The sequence below is a fragment of the Sinocyclocheilus anshuiensis genome, unplaced genomic scaffold (assembly GCF_001515605.1).
Source record: "Sinocyclocheilus anshuiensis isolate Anshui unplaced genomic scaffold, SAMN03320099.WGS_v1.1 scaffold996, whole genome shotgun sequence".
Taxonomy (NCBI): Eukaryota; Metazoa; Chordata; class Actinopteri; order Cypriniformes; family Cyprinidae; genus Sinocyclocheilus; species Sinocyclocheilus anshuiensis.
This window is the reverse complement of record NW_015548233.1, coordinates 89,889-105,955: the sequence shown is the minus strand read 5'-3', so window position 1 is coordinate 105,955 and position 16,067 is coordinate 89,889. Positions and strand designations below refer to the sequence as shown.

Genomic DNA, 16,067 nt, shown 5'->3' with positions numbered 1-16,067 from the left:
TGTGTTGAGTACTTTTGTGGTTTTTGTCCTTATATTCATGTCTTAGGCTGTTAGAGGATTTACAGAGTAAGAATTTCATTGTATAGTGTAACAGAGTGTTTCCTGAACATATGACAATAAACTCTTGAATCTTGAATTCTTTAACGCATTTGAATTATAGAAATGTGATAGTGTATTATGTGTATGCCAGGTTAAAGAGATGGGTCTTTAATCTAGATTTAAAATGACAGAGTGTGTCTGCCTCCCAAACAACGATAGGTAGATTTTGATATTCTAGGTATTATCAAATGGAGTTTTGAAATCGCAGCAGACGTGAAGGACAGTAATGCAATATGAGCTCACTCAAGTATTGAGGAGCTAAACCATTCAGGGCTTTATAAGTAATTAGCAAGATTTTACAATTTATTCATTGTTCAATAGGGAGCCAGTGCAGTGTTGACAGAAGCGGGCTAAAATGGTCATACTTCCTTGTTCTAATAAGAACTCTAGCTGCTGCATTTTGAACCAGCTGGAGTTTGTTTATTAACCACCCAATAAAGCACTACAATAGTCTAACCTTGACGTCATGAATGCATGAATTAACATTTCTACAGTTGACATTGAGAGCATTTTGTTTTAGAGATATTTTTAAGATGGGAAAAATGCGGTTTTACAAATGCTAGAAACATGGCTTACAAAGGAAAGATTGCTATGAAATAGCACACAGGTTCCTAAATGATGACGAAGAATTGACAGAGCAGCCATCGAGTAGGTTATTACATGCAGAGGATTTTGGTCCAATAATTAACACCTGTTTTTTCAGAATTTAGCAGGAGGAAATTACTAGTCATCCAATTTTTTTTATATCAACTATGCATTCTGTTAGTTTTGTAAATTGGTATGTTTCATCAGGCCACGACGAAATATAGAGCTGAGTATCATCAGCATAATAGTGAAAGCTAACACCATGTTTCCTGATGATATCTTTCAGGGGTAACATGTAGAGGGTAAAAAGCAAAGGTCCTAGTACTGAGCCTTGTGGAACTCCATACTGTACTTGTGATCGATATGATACCTCTTAATTTACTGCTACGAATTGATGATGGTTAGATAAGTACGATTTGAACCATGCCATTTGAACACATTATCTACAACAAGTGATGGGAGAAACCAACCTTTTCCAAGCTTCGAATCAATTAAACCATTTCCTCTTCGCCGCGGGGACCCTCAAGCGCGAGGCCCGGTGAGGCTGCACCGGTTGCAACCTAAGGACGGCCCTGGTCAGAAAAGTGTAAATGCAATAAAAACTCAGGCCAAAACATGCATAAAACAGCTTTTACAAAATTGCAAATGTTTTAATTAAAGTATAATATTAAATGCAATTAACAAATAATCAAATACCATTAAATATGAAGTGTCTGTATACTGTAATACGTGTTTTTTCAGCACTTTTACTGAAATTACATGACTTTGACAGTTTGATAGTGCGCCAACACACTGGTTTGAAAAAAATGATTTGCAAAGGTTTTGAAGCTGCTCAAAGCAGTGCTTTAAAGGCACACAACATTAACAACAGCCCAGAACACCCTAGCAACTGCATGGCAGCATCCTAGCAAACACCATCAACCCCCTTTGATTGTGCTGGTGACCTTTGCACAGGAAAAGATCTAGTTATTTTATTTCAAGATCAGGAAACATGGCATAATTCTGCATAGAAATTAAACAAAAATATCTTGAATTATATTTTGGCATTTAATGATGTGCTGTTGACTTCATTATTCATGCAGAGAGAGAGCGGGAGAGGCACAAGAGAAGGAGTCGCAGTAGCTCTGCTGGCCACAGTAAGAAACGGCGCAGCTGGAGCAAAGACAGAAGCAGTCGCAGCAGAGGAAAGCGCAGCCGCAGTCGAGAGCGTAAGAGCCGAGACCACAGGAGCAGCTCTAGAGATCATAAGAAACACAGGTGACTGTAGACAACACACAACAACAGACTGCCATCGTCCATCACAACACTTACTTATTCTTACACCCTTACTGTCTCTGTTGTTTGTTGCCTGAAAAATGTATAAAAGCATCTGCTGTTGAAGAAGTTTGAAGCATCTTCTCCAGCCTCTGATTTTTTTCTCAGCTATTCTCCACGTCGAACAAGGAAGAAAAAGATGTGCAAATATTGGGACGTTCCCCCTCCAGGCTTTGAGCACATAACTCCAATGCAGTACAAAGCCATGCAAGGTGAAGTATGAGTAATTCAATATCACAGTAACAGTCTTGATCATCCTTCTAAGTTGCACACACACACGTGCATTTTTGATCACACAAACAAACAGAAAAATGGGTGGGAAAAAACTGATACGTTTACAATTATATAAACTTAAAATCAGTTCAGATAGATTTTCTTTGTGTGTGTACACATTTTAAGGGTTGTTTAAATGGCTATAAAAGAATTCACGTTTCTTGAAAGTATTTAATATATCTCAGTCTACCACTTTAGTTTGTTTTCAAGTATTATTTTAAGACTAACTGAACTGCTCTGCTAGAGATTTTAAAATAGAATTTCTTGGTAAAATTGCACAGTTAAAACGGGTAAAAACATTTACATTCATTCCTTTAAAGGTCACATATTTTACACCTTTCTGGAGTAAGAATATATATTTGCGGTATAAGTATCAAAAACCATCTCAATATATTTTTACAGCTGCTCTCTCAGGAGCTCTGCAAAGAACAGTTCGATTTTGGCCTGTCTAATTAATATTCATGAGCCTCTCTTCTGATTGGCCTGTTGTTTTCTGAGTGACGCACGGCCAGGCCAACCAGGGACATGTATGCTGTAGCCTGCTGTGGATTGGTGATACTCACAAGTAAGGTCAATAGAAACACCGGTAATGATGGTCACTGCTGAGGGAAATGTTGTCCGGCCTTACATATTTGAGCCGAACTCAGACCCCGAATCGGCGACGACAGGAGACAACCAACCACCTCCTCAAACGCGCTTACAACAGGATGTTTCAGAATGGTAATTCATGTTTTTTTTTTTTTTCAAACACCGAATGCAGTAAATACAAACCTGACCAGCCGAGCGTTTGCGATCACGTGAACTTGAAGACACTTGTACAAATGCGGATGGGTGACTTGAATGGAAATGATTCCAGATTGGCGATGTAGTATTTGGTTTCTGTATTCTGTACTGTATTTTCCTGTGCTCAAACCTGCCAATCTAAAGGATCAAATGGCATTTATGGCGTTTGAGGTGATTTGTGAATTAGCATAGACTTATAGTCTAAATAAAACAATTTGCAACTGTTACTATTATTACACTTGTTATAGAGTGTTGGCGAACGTCACAGCCCTACTGTGCAATGATGTAGTTTCCTGACATCAGACTGAACAGCATTTTCTCGACATGTTTCCGTGTTGTTGTTGCTCAGCAATGGCATGGATGGACGCGATGTTGTCTGGGAGTTTGGCAAAAGGAGAGTGGGACAGTGGGCAGTGCTCGGGGTGGTGACTGAAGGCAGTGACTGAGTAGTTCTGACGTCACCTTTTTACGGAAGTCACAACGGTTCGTGAAAAATCACAGCTACTTTATGCAGGCTGTGTGCATTCGACTGGATTGACTGTTTTGAAACTTATATGGTAGTTACATAACACCTAGACCTCAGTTATAATAAAAAAGCCAGGAAATTTCAGTTTTGACAATATGGGACCTTTAAAAGTATGAACATTGTTAAATATGGCTAGCTGTGGAGCAAGCAATATTCAGTTAAATAAAATGTATGAGATTGAAACATTGGACTTATTGATGATTAATATATAAACCTGGTTATTGTGTGTTTAAAACGCATTCAATTTATTAGTACTATTACAGAAGTCTTTCTTGTTTATTTACGTGTGACTGACAGATATGCGTCACATTAAGTTTTTTTGTTTATGTTAAAGCGGTATAATTAAAATGGATGGAAATTTTATATGCAATTCAAATAAATACACCAAATTTTGGCCTAAATATTTGTGTAAATAATTAAATAGTTCATCCATCCATCCAAATAATTGTCTTTTTTTTTTTTTGGTGAACTATTCATTCATTTGTTGTGTTTGGGCTGTAGCTGCTGGGCAGATCCCCAGCATTGCTCTACTGGCTACATCCACTAATGCTGGTTTGGCAGTCGCTCCCACACAGGTGCCCATCGTTGGCAGTCAGATGACCAGGCAAGCGCGGCGTCTGTATGTTGGTAACATCCCATTCGGCGTCACTGAGGTAAGTGTCCCAGAATAGTGTTCCTCAAAACATGTTGTTTGTACAGCTCAGTTCTCATCCTCTTGTGCATGATAAATCAGCTATTTCATCTGAAAGGTAGCGATGAAAACACCAATTTTTTTTTTCTTTTCCAGATATGAGTTGTAATAACTAACATACTTTGCCTTTATGTACTACAGAAGTACTATTTGTCTTGATGCAAAGAGTTGTGTCAAATGTTTCTCCATATACTACTATGATAATGAAAGACATTTCTCTGGGAATGCACTGTCTTTGTCTTTGTGTCTTAGGAGTCCATGGCTGAATTCTTCAATACCCAGATGAGACTTGCAGGGCTGTCTCAAGCTCCAAGCAGTCCTGTGCTCGCAGTGCAGATCAACCAGGACAAGAACTTTGCTTTCTTAGAGGTGAGAGACCGATTTCACTCACTTAATGCAACCTAAAACTCATCTGACAAAAACAGACTGCACCTGTTTCTATGCATAACAGCCTGCGACTCAGCAAATGACAAAGAATAAAGGAATATATTACTGTGTAATGACAATAATAAAGGTAGACTTTAATATTAGCAAAGTCTCATGAATTTCCAGTGTAAATTGGTCCATAGGAATCCATTTTTTTACTTAAAAGTTTTGTTTGCAATCTCTTTTGCATAGCAAATAACTAATGTAATCAGTAGGCCTACTGGCATGAAAATATCTTTCCAAATCGTTGTTCTAGACATTTCCATACTGTGCTTTTGAAAACACTTGATAGCATTGGAAGACAACTAAAGCTTTATGAAATCTTCTGAAAAGAGGTTCAAAGCCGCCACTGAGAGACGTTTTGGTGATGCACAGGAAAACATTTCCATTTAATGAGGCTGGGATACTCAGAGCTACTCCTGACTGAAGCTGACTGTCTGTCTGCCTTCCCCAGTTTCGATCAGTGGATGAAACCACTCAGGCCATGGCATTTGACGGCATTATCTTTCAAGGACAGTCGCTGAAGATCAGACGTCCACATGACTACCGCCCTCTGCCCGGCATCTCTGAGCAGCCTGCTTTTCATGTCCCAGGTCAAGACTCTTGTCACATTCTGCTTTTTATATGTCTGTTTTAGATCACTTGAGTATTAAACCTTATAGAACTTTCAAAAGTGCTCTGACTTTTTTTTAAAGGGTTAGTTCACCCAAAAATGAAAATTAGCCCATAAATTACTCACCCTCAAGGCATCCTAGGTGTATATGACTTTCTTCTTTCAGACGAATCCAATCGGAGTTATTTTAAAAATGGTCTTTGATCTTTCAAGCTGTTTAATGGCACTCATCGGGTGTTGCATGCATCAGTCCAAAAGAAGTTAAATAAAAAGCGCCCATCCATAAAAAAAATGTCTCACACAGTTCTGGGCGGATGACGTATGAGGTCAGCGCTGCGCATGCGCCGGTGAGTCTCGTGAAAACCAACGTTTGTTAACAGGATCAAAGGAAGCAAAGTTTCCTTACTTTAGCAAAGGAAAACCAGTCTCCTCTTGGCTTATATCGAAATCCTCCGACATTCTTCTTTACAAATCCTTGTTTTGTACTTCTAATTAGTGACTGTTGTTTTGTTTTGATCTCTCCGCTGCGCTTCCGCGTTCGTCACTTCTGAGCAGCGCATGCGCATAGCCGACCTCATACGTCATCCACCCGGAGCTGCTTCCGTTTACAACAGTGAGCGCAAGCTAGATTAAAGTGATTATTACATTTTAAATATGGATATTTTTCTTACAAAAACGCATCGATTCGCTACAGAAGGCCTTTGTTCACCCTCCCGGAGCCGTGTGAGACATTTTATTAAGGATGGGTGCTTTTTATTTAACTTCTTTTGGACGGATGCATGCAACACCCGCTGAGTGCCATTAAACAGCTTGAAAGATCAAAGACAATTTTTTATATAACTCCGACTGGATTCGTCTGAAAGAAGAAAGTCATATACACCTAGGATGACTTGAAGGTGAGTAATTTATGGGCTAATTTTCATTTTTGGGTGAACTAACTCTTCAAGTCTGCATTTTATACACCACCAGCAACATTGACTCGATGTGTAAGTTTGGGGTGGGATCACCTGCCTGTGTAACTTATAAATAATGAATGTAGTTATTTTATTTATTTATTTATGTTTTTTAGAGGGCATTAAAATCCTGATGTCTTTTGTTTTCAGGTGTCGTGTCCACAGTTGTACCAGACTCCCATCATAAACTCTTCATTGGAGGTCTGCCAAATTATCTCAATGATGATCAGGTACGATTATACTTGCTTATCAAGGAGTGAATCAATTATTAAGACAAATTTACAGCTAACTATTTGTGTTTTAGAGCACATTACATGTATCAATAATTTTCCATGTGCCTTACATTTTTAGTCACAAATCTCACCTTAACCAACGATATCCTGATGTACTAAACATAAACAGGTTGGAAGTAACAAATATTTAAAAAACAAGTTTTTTCCTAAACATTGTATCATCAAGACATGCATCATTCATCACCTTTTACATTACTGTAAATATACCGAGACCTATGGTCTGTGGTTGTCTACACTATAACAAAGAGTAACCTATTTTCATGCTGCCCATTCAAAATTGTGTTTGTCAGTACGTCTAATTTTTTGTGTGGAAATAGTACATATTACTTTACTGACATACAGACAGCCTGTAGCTGAAATCCCTCTAGTCTAACTCGTCATCAGCCATGACACTTTTTCAATCTACTGTAATTGTTAGTTCATTTGTAATTTTTACATTTTAAGACAACATTGAAAGATACGTGTTAACATTTAGGCTACATTCACACTACAAGCAAATGTGCCTAATTTAAAATTTATGCTAAAATCCATTCCAAATTGTTGACTATAACACAAGTATACCCATATGCCAAGTTATTCTAAGGTTGTAACGATTTTTCGTTCACTTTGGCCCAGTTTTTATTGTTAAATAAAACTATTTTAAATTGTTAATTGAAATGAAGTTGAAATAAAATAAAATGTAAATATTAGATGGAAAACTTAAATTTTGAACAAAATGAGCAAATCCAAACAAAAAGTTGCCTTGTCAACTAAGTGAAATAATAAAGTACTAAAATTACTAAAACTGAAATAAAAATAAATGAAAAACTAATAAAAATATTTTAAAAACAAGATAAAAATGCAAAAGCACTTAATAAAATTACTAAAAACTTCAACTAAAATTAAAACAAAGCCTGAAAATATAAAAACAGAAGCTAATTCATAATAATAATAATAATAAATGCTATAATAGTACACAAATAATACTAAAATAAATAACATTGCTTTGGCCAGTTGGTGACAGTTATCACTAAAGTGGTCCTGGATACTCTAGCTGCGTCCCAATTCAAAGGCTGCATCCTTTGAAGGCCACATTCGAAGGGCGATTGCATCACCACAGTGCAGCGAAGACTGTCCTAATTTGAAGGCTCCTTCAAATGCGGCCTCGAAATGCGCCCTTCGTTTTTCAGGCAATGAAGGCTACAACAGATGGACTCTTCGCGGCCTACCCTATCCCAGAATTCATTGCACAACAGTGACGACAGGATTTTTTTGAGAGAAATTTCCAGATTGCACTTTTAAATGCAAGTACTGAGTTCTACTTACTCGAATAATCTAATGTATCTAATGATACAAATGTAAATATATGTATATATGTATACAGCAGTTCAAATGTTGGCTGATATCTTACCAAGATGCAATTTTATATAGTTTATACTCTTTATTATGTACATAAATGGACCATGGTGAACATATTTAAACAGGCTTTGAACCCTGTTTTGTTTTAACTTTCAAAACAGTCCAGTGCAAACGATACTGCCGCTCATCAACAGCAGCTGTCACAGTTGCTAGACACAAGAACAGTCCTCCTCTGTAGGCTAGACCATCCCTCGGTCCAACCTTTGCGGCCTTCAATGGATGCAGCCTTTGAATTGGGACACAGATTCTGTGCTTTGTTGCAGTCATACATAGGTTTCATGTAAATATGTTGTAAAAATTCAGCCTAAGTTCCTGTGTGTGAAATTCATTGATGTGTTTGATTATTTGAGCCAAACTTCTGACCCGTGCAACATAAAACGATTGGTGGTGCACTGTTCCCCAGCCAATGTGCCAAACATTTTATCATGCATTCTAATGCCTGTCAGTGCAAATGCCAAAATAAAAATATAACAGACAGATATGGTACAATAAATGCCTGAGCACATTTAATATTTGACCCCTAAAAAGGTGAAATTATGTCCGGGTTAGGGCTGTCAATATATAGCGGAAAACGAGAGCATCAGTGTGGCGAAGATGTTGTTTACGGCGAAACTGAAAACAAGCCGTTCACACAGAACGCATATTTATCAAATTTTCTAGCGGGGCATCTATCAGCGTTGCACTCGACGCACAAGAGAGCGGCATGTTTAGAAAGCCATGTAAAATTAATGTAAGTTCAACTTTTAAAAAAACATGTCTCAAGACTTTATGGCGGTTTTCCCCCATCCCACTGTATCTCATGTTTTTAAATGAAGAAAGTAGCCTACTCTTTGTGATTGGTTTTCGGTCCTTTGTATTAAACTATACATACATGCATGGTGCTGTTTTTTTTTTCTAATTGTTTAAGCAACTTTATTAATTATATATGGTTTATAAACATTATTTTAAACATTATGCACTTTTTTGAAAGATAGTCGTGTTATTTTATTAAGCTTTGAGGAAACGTGCATAATATTTTGCTCGATGCGCCCTCTTGTGGCCTCAGGAGAGAAGCCAAAAGCTTCTTTTTTTTTTTTCCCTAACTGAAATTGTGCATTTTAAATGCGAAAAAAATTCGAATTTAGTTTTTCAGTCATTTTGACAGCCCTAGTCCAGGTGTTGTATTAATTTAAAATTTTGAGTTAGATTAAAAAAATTGCATGAATGCCGATTTGACTGTTCACACTGATGGGAACATTTGGAACTGAATATGTCAGTTATGGTCTTTACACTGTCATTCAAAAAAACAGATCTGTGCCACATGAGAGTGATTTGGGCCACATTGAGCTGCAGTGTGAACAAAGCTGATTAGACGCTTGATAGGATGCGGAATCAGTGTTGGGGAAAGTTACTTTTAAAAAGTAATGCAATAATGCGTTACTCTATTGTGTTACTTAGTTACTTTTTATGGAAAGTAATGCATTACGTTACTTTTTTGTCACTTGAGCTGGATTTGCTCATTTATTTTTCATAATTAAAAACCCAACTGAACTGTAAAGGCGCTTTCAAACCAGAAGTGAAGTTAATAAGCCTCAGGCTGAAGGAAGTGCCTCTGCAGGAGAGGCGTCAGTCAATAAATGGGAAAACAAAAAGTAACTTGCATTACTTATTTGAAAAAGTAACTCCGATATTTTCTTGTAAATTCAAAAGCAATGCATTACTTACTAGTTACTTGGAAAAAGTAATCTGATTACATAACTTGTAATGCGTTACCCCCAACATTGTGCATAATAACAGCAATAGATGAAGATATAAAAAAACAAAAAAAAACAAGTTACAGGTGTAGATGGAGTAAAGATACAAAAGTTTCTTGTTTCTATTTCAGACAGTACTGAGGGGGTTTGGGTAATGGTGCACCTCATTGATCTAATTGGAATGTAGCTAACTAACTAACTTAATCAATTGGAGCTGAATGCACCCTGGTATTCATTTCTTTCATATTCTCATATATTTTCTTTCTTGCAGTCACTGTTACTGCTTTGAAACTCACAGCTCTTTCATTTTTTGTTCCCCCACTTTGTCCCCCAGCTAGGGGCCCGTAAGATCGTTAAGTCTGCGCTCATAATTTGTTCAGTAGTTCTGATCTACTGCTGCCATGCCAACATGTAACACAAGGCAAGTAAGACAATGCGTTCCTCACACGGATACTCCTCCTGTCAGCAGGGACCCTCCCCTCGCTGTCCTCTCTCTTCCTTCACTCTTTCGGAGCACGAGCATCACTAAAGGGGCTCTGGGTAACCGGGATGGGCTTTTGGAGGAGTGTGAATGGGAAATGTTTGGAAAGGTTGACGCAAATTAAGATCTGTAGTAAGAATATAACAAAGGGGGGAGTAACACAGTGATGTTGGACCGCTTCATGTCTACTGTAGGGCTCATATTGCCTGAATGATTTGAAGTTTGGAAAAAATGACTTCCTGAAACTTTATTTGTAAATGATTTTGAAAAAAGGTTTTACCTTTGCATGCAAAGAAAGGACCTTTCTTTATGCACCTTTCTTACATTATTTAAGTATGTGGTTGTTTTGAGGGGTGGTCACACTAGACTTTGAGCATGCCAAATGTTTCACTGCAATGGATGAAATATGACATCATGCTCTGTGGAGTCTGTTTTTTTTTTAAACACATAAATTCAACAACATCATAAAAAATTTTTTAAAAATCCAATATGTAAAAATGTATAATCTACTCCACTGCCGTAACACTGAAAACCTGCAGCTTTAAAGTTTGCATTCTTTTCTTTCAGCTAAGAGGTTGCGCTGACATGTTCTTTTGGTCACACGTCTTCACGTGATGCAAGTTTGTAAAAACTTCGGTATGCAGCAAAACACAAAACCTTCTCTGCATGAACGTCTGTTTCCAGTGTCTCATATTCACATTCATATGAATGGAAGTCAGTGGAATAAAAAGTGTAGTGTGACGCCCCTTTAGAAACATAGCTCTACTTTTATTGAATAAATGGAGAGCATAAGTCATTTTCATCTTTACATATGTTTACTTGGTGATTATTGTAATGTTGAGATGGACTGGAGTGAAGACCATTAGAATCGTACCCTTCTGCATTCAGAAAAAGAAGGGAACATGAAACTAATAATGTTATGTTTATGTGTTATGAACATGTATCCTGGTGTATGGATGTACTGCAGGTGTAGAGCACAACAGCTGACTTCAGCAGCTTGGTTCCATTTTCTATTAATTTCTCCAGAGGGATTTTACAAAATGTTCTTGCATAAAGTCTAGTTAAAGTATATAAATTCTTAAAATAATTAAATAACATTATACTCATTGCAGGGTAGGGCTGTATTGTTTTGACAAAACCCATTATTTTCGATTATTGCTCTTGATATTGTAATAATGACTGTTAATGTTGATTAATAGAATACATAAAACTTTTTCTGTTTGGAAACCGCATGTCATATTCGAGCTACACAGACAAAACAACTACTAACAACTAACAAAGAACTGTTTATGCATTTTATTACTTTTTGTGAATTACAAAATCAAGACTTCACATTGCTTTTTTTAGTAGTATGAAAAACAAAACACTTATTCAAACTGGGAATAAATTATATACAGAAAGCGAGCAAAGAATGTTCCCCTTCACTGAAGTGGTTCATGACTCTCACTCACTCACTCTCGCAAAAACTCCCATTATAATCACTGAAACTGATTTAGTTTAATTGTGCAGGGGCGTTTTTTGCCTCCTTATCATGAATTTGGGAGGCATTTTGTTCCATTTGGTGGCATTTTTGCCCCGGGCCCATTACTTTCCAACCCTGATTACAACCTTTGAAACCTAAAAGTATGTGTACAAATGTATAAGACTGTGTACATGAGGTCTTCATGAGGGAATGAACTGCTTGTCCCTTGAAGTCATTTATTATAAGTATAAAATATAATGGATTTTAAAGGGATAGTTCACCCAAAAATTAAAATTCTGTCATCATTTACTCACCCTCAAGTTGTTACAAACCTGTATGAGTTTCTTTCATCTGCTAAACAACAGAAAATATTTGAAGACTGTTGGTAGCCATTGACTTCCATATAGTATGGGGAAAAATGCTATGGAAGTCAGTGGCCTGATTACCAACATTCTTCCAAATATCTTCTGTTGTGTTTAGCAGAAGAAAGAAACTCATACAGGTTCATCACAACTTAAAGGGTTAGTTCACCCAAAAATGAAAATTAGTTTGTGTTTTACTCACCCTCGAGGCATCCATGACTTTCTTCTTTCAGACGAATCCAGTCAGAGTTATATAAAAAATCGTCCTGGCTATTCTAAGCTCTATAATTGCTCTTGGTTTATATCGAAATCCTCCGACATTTTTCTTTACAAATCCTCGTTTTGTGCTTCTAATTAGTGACCGGCGTTTTGTTTTGCTCTCTCTCTCTGCATTCTCAACTGCAATGATAGAGCTTGGAATAGCCAGGACAATTTTTAATATAACTCCGACTGGATTCCTCTGAAAGAAGAAAGTCAATATTATATGTATTGAATATTTAATATTTAATGAACATAAGGAGACTGATTCCCTCATTCGTTATGCCTCATGAGAGCAGGCAGTTCTTTTGCTGTGATTTTAGTTCTTTTGCTGTGAGCTGATGAGTAGTGTGCTGTAGCTCTTCACTGTGCATTCGGCAGTTAAACATTTTTTAAATTTGAAAGCCATAATTCAGTGTGATTATGCAGTTTGTATTGTTTATAGTCTGTATTCCTCAGTGAATGAGAAGCGGCTGTTGTGCTCTATTGGACCTGTCGTCTAGTACAGCCCCATCCTGGGTTTAGTGGACATGTAGGGTTTGAGCTGCAGCTGCTGCGGTGTTAACATGCCTGTGCATTTTCCACTGTTGTGCAGGTTAAAGAGCTCCTGACGTCATTCGGTCCTCTCAAAGCCTTCAACCTTGTGAAAGACAGTGCCACATCACTGTCCAAAGGCTATGCTTTCTGTGAATATGTGGATATCAGCGTTACTGATCAAGTAAGTCAATTTAGGTTCAAGTATTAAAGGAACACATAGATGAGTGTATGCTGATTTAAATAAAAAAATAATTATAGCATTTTTTGAATGAATGTAATTAATTAAACACATTACAACATTAAGAATAAAACAACTCCTACAAGTAAAACTACATGCATTACATAGGCTCAGTACTTGGACCACTTCTCTTCTCTGTCTACATGGCATCACTAGGTTCTGTCATTCAGAAACATGGCTTTTCATATCACTGCTATGCTGATGACACTCAACTCTACCTCTTATTCCATCCTGATGATCCGACGATAGCTGCTTGCATCTCAGCTTGTCTAACAGACATTTCTTGTTGGATGACGGACCATCACCTTCAACTCAACCTGGCTAACACAGAACTGCTTGTGGTTTCAACAAACCCATATATATATATATATATATATACACACCTTGCTACATGTACTGTGTTAGGCTAACCGAGACTTGTCATTTGCACTTATATATTGTTGCTCTTTTGTTAGTTTTGACTGGTTTTATTGTCCTCATTTGTAAGTCGCTTTGGATAAAAGCGTCTGCTAAATGACTAAATGTAAATGTAAATGTAAATATTACATGTACCAATAAGTTTGGGAGGAAATGTGCTGAACTTTCATGAATATAATATCACCCCAATCGAGGAAATGTGGCCGTGTATATATTTTTGTGAGATTCACCCGGATAGTTGTACTGTTTTGCTCAGGCGGTAGCTGGATTACATGGCATGCAGCTCGGCGATAAAAAGCTCATCGTCCAGCGGGCAAGTGTGGGTGCCAAGAATGCCAATCCTGTAAGTGCCAGTCTTCAAGACTTCGACACAGTTCTTGTGACAGCCAAGCAGTTATGGCAAAAATCAAGACATTCATGAAAAATGCATTGCTGATTACTTACATGGCCAGCTTCAAGCTATTGATTGAGTCAGAGGTCCACTCTTTCATGCTTTGTTTCCATGCAGACCGCTGTTGTCGAGACGCCCATCACGCTCCAGGTCCCAGGACTGCAGAGGATGCAGAACTCAGGCCTGCCGACGGAGGTGCTCTGTCTGCTGAACATGGTCATGCCGGAGGAGCTGCTGGACGACGAGGACTACGAGGAGATCCTGGAGGACATCCGTGAGGAGTGCTGCAAGTACGGCACTGTGCGCTCTATCGAGATCCCCAGGCCGGTGGATGGTGTCGAGGTGCCAGGCTGTGGGAAGGTCAGTCTCTATAGCTGCAGTGAGGAGCACCACTTTAAACTTCAAAAGTAGGAAATAAATGCCTTCACGGATGAAATGAAGAAAATGTTGAAGAGCAAGCTCTTATCCAATGAGAGGTTATCGTGACCACATGCATCAACTTCCAGAAATGACAAGAAAAACACCATAAAAGTAGTGAATATTACACATACATTGTATTTCAAGTCTTATGAAGTCATATGTTAGATGAAGAGCCCAAAATATTCATCTCAATTCCCTGAAAATCCCCTCTTCTATAGCTCTCAGTTCAAACATGCTGCCATTAGACACATCAAATCACATTTGATGTCAATGATATCATGCATCATTGGCTCTTACTTTTCTTTTGACCAAATATCATTGATATCAAAACTGCTGTAATGCATTTATTTGAAATTATACATTAATTGATCACCATAATTCCCTTGAGAGATACAGAAGATGGGCTTTTAGGGAGCATGACAGCATCTGTCTTCATTTACTTTCATTATATGGAAAAGAGTGGTCCAGGTATTCTTCACTTTTTTGTGTTTTACAAAAGACGTACGCTTTTGGAACCGTTTGAACAGGAGTGACACAATTTACATTTTGAATGAAGTGGTATTTTTATTTTACTACTTTAATTTGCAATTAAAGTAAATAGCCTCGGCTTGAATCATTGTAATTATTCTTAATACAGGGCTATTATAGTAAACTAAACCTAAAACCATAAATAACCATAAATACCATAAATAAAATAAATGTTAACTGAAAAAAAAAAAAAAAACATAATAATAATAATAAAAACTTACACTTATTTTATTTCAGCAAGGCAACATTTCTCATTTTCATTTCATTTAACTTGATGTAATAAAATTACTAAAACTGAGAAAAATAAAACCTATATAGATGTAAATAAATAAAAATGAAAAAAACACAACAAAACTATTAAACTTTAGCTAAAATAAAAATAAAGAATGATTCAAATTTTTAATAAAAACTATAGTAGTTTCTCAGTTATTAAAATAACACTGTCTGCTTAGCCTAGATAATAACTTGTTTTAAACAGAACTCTAAGGCTTGGCTAATAATGGCAGTATTTTTTTTTGCTCTGTTGCAGATATTCGTAGAGTACGTGTCTGCTGCAGAATGCCAGAAGGCCATGCAGGCACTGACAGGACGCAAGTTTGCTAACCGCGTGGTGGTCACGAAATACTACGATCCAGACATGTACCACAGGCACGAGTTCTGAGGGAAGATACTGAGAAGAGAGCTGTTTGTGCCATCTGAGTGTGAAGTTTCAATGAGCTGTATGTAGTTTTACACTTATTGTCTTCTACTTCCACTTATCAATTTCTTTTCCATATTGAAATACAAAAAAAATTGACGTAAGTATCCAAGTAGGAGATATTTTTAGACATCTAATATCAACGAAACAGTGTCAAGCGATCTCTTCTATGTTAAGGGGCGTTCATACATGCAGTGATTTACACTAATGAAGTGACCAGAAGTTAGACTTTTTTAAATAAGAATTGGTAATTTCCAGAAGCAAGCAGGTAACAGGCAGTGTGACCTAATGTGATGTGATGCAGGCATGTTCCTCTGGATCCATGTGAACCTCCTGCAGTTCATTCACGAACCCCACTTTGGGAAACCCTGGCATACTGTAATGTTTAATACACATCATGGAATAGATTTTCTTATGAGTTAGGGCAAATGTAATCTAAAAGTAATCAAAAAGTCGTCAGAATACGTTACCTAATATTTATAATCCAATAGATTACATTACAAACTACTCTTTCTATACAAATTACATACCCCTCTAAAAATTACTAAATGTCAGTTTATACTGACATCTTATTTTTAACTAGCAATTT

The 16,067-nt window shown here is 37.2% G+C and overlaps 1 protein-coding gene across 1 annotated transcript in view; it reads left to right on the top strand.

Moving 5' to 3' along the window:
- LOC107654657 (splicing factor U2AF 65 kDa subunit-like) overlaps positions 1–16,067 on the top strand; it is a 20,013-nt gene extending 3,946 nt beyond the window's left edge. Inside the window, exons 2-11 of the mRNA XM_016441838.1 lie at positions 1,767–1,941; positions 2,107–2,210; positions 4,082–4,233; positions 4,524–4,640; positions 5,152–5,290; positions 6,414–6,493; positions 12,846–12,968; positions 13,699–13,785; positions 13,951–14,193; positions 15,311–16,067. Coding sequence (XP_016297324.1) covers positions 1,767–1,941; positions 2,107–2,210; positions 4,082–4,233; positions 4,524–4,640; positions 5,152–5,290; positions 6,414–6,493; positions 12,846–12,968; positions 13,699–13,785; positions 13,951–14,193; positions 15,311–15,442 — 1,352 coding nt within the window. The 3' untranslated portion in view covers positions 15,443–16,067. The remainder of the gene's footprint in view (positions 1–1,766; positions 1,942–2,106; positions 2,211–4,081; positions 4,234–4,523; positions 4,641–5,151; positions 5,291–6,413; positions 6,494–12,845; positions 12,969–13,698; positions 13,786–13,950; positions 14,194–15,310) is intronic.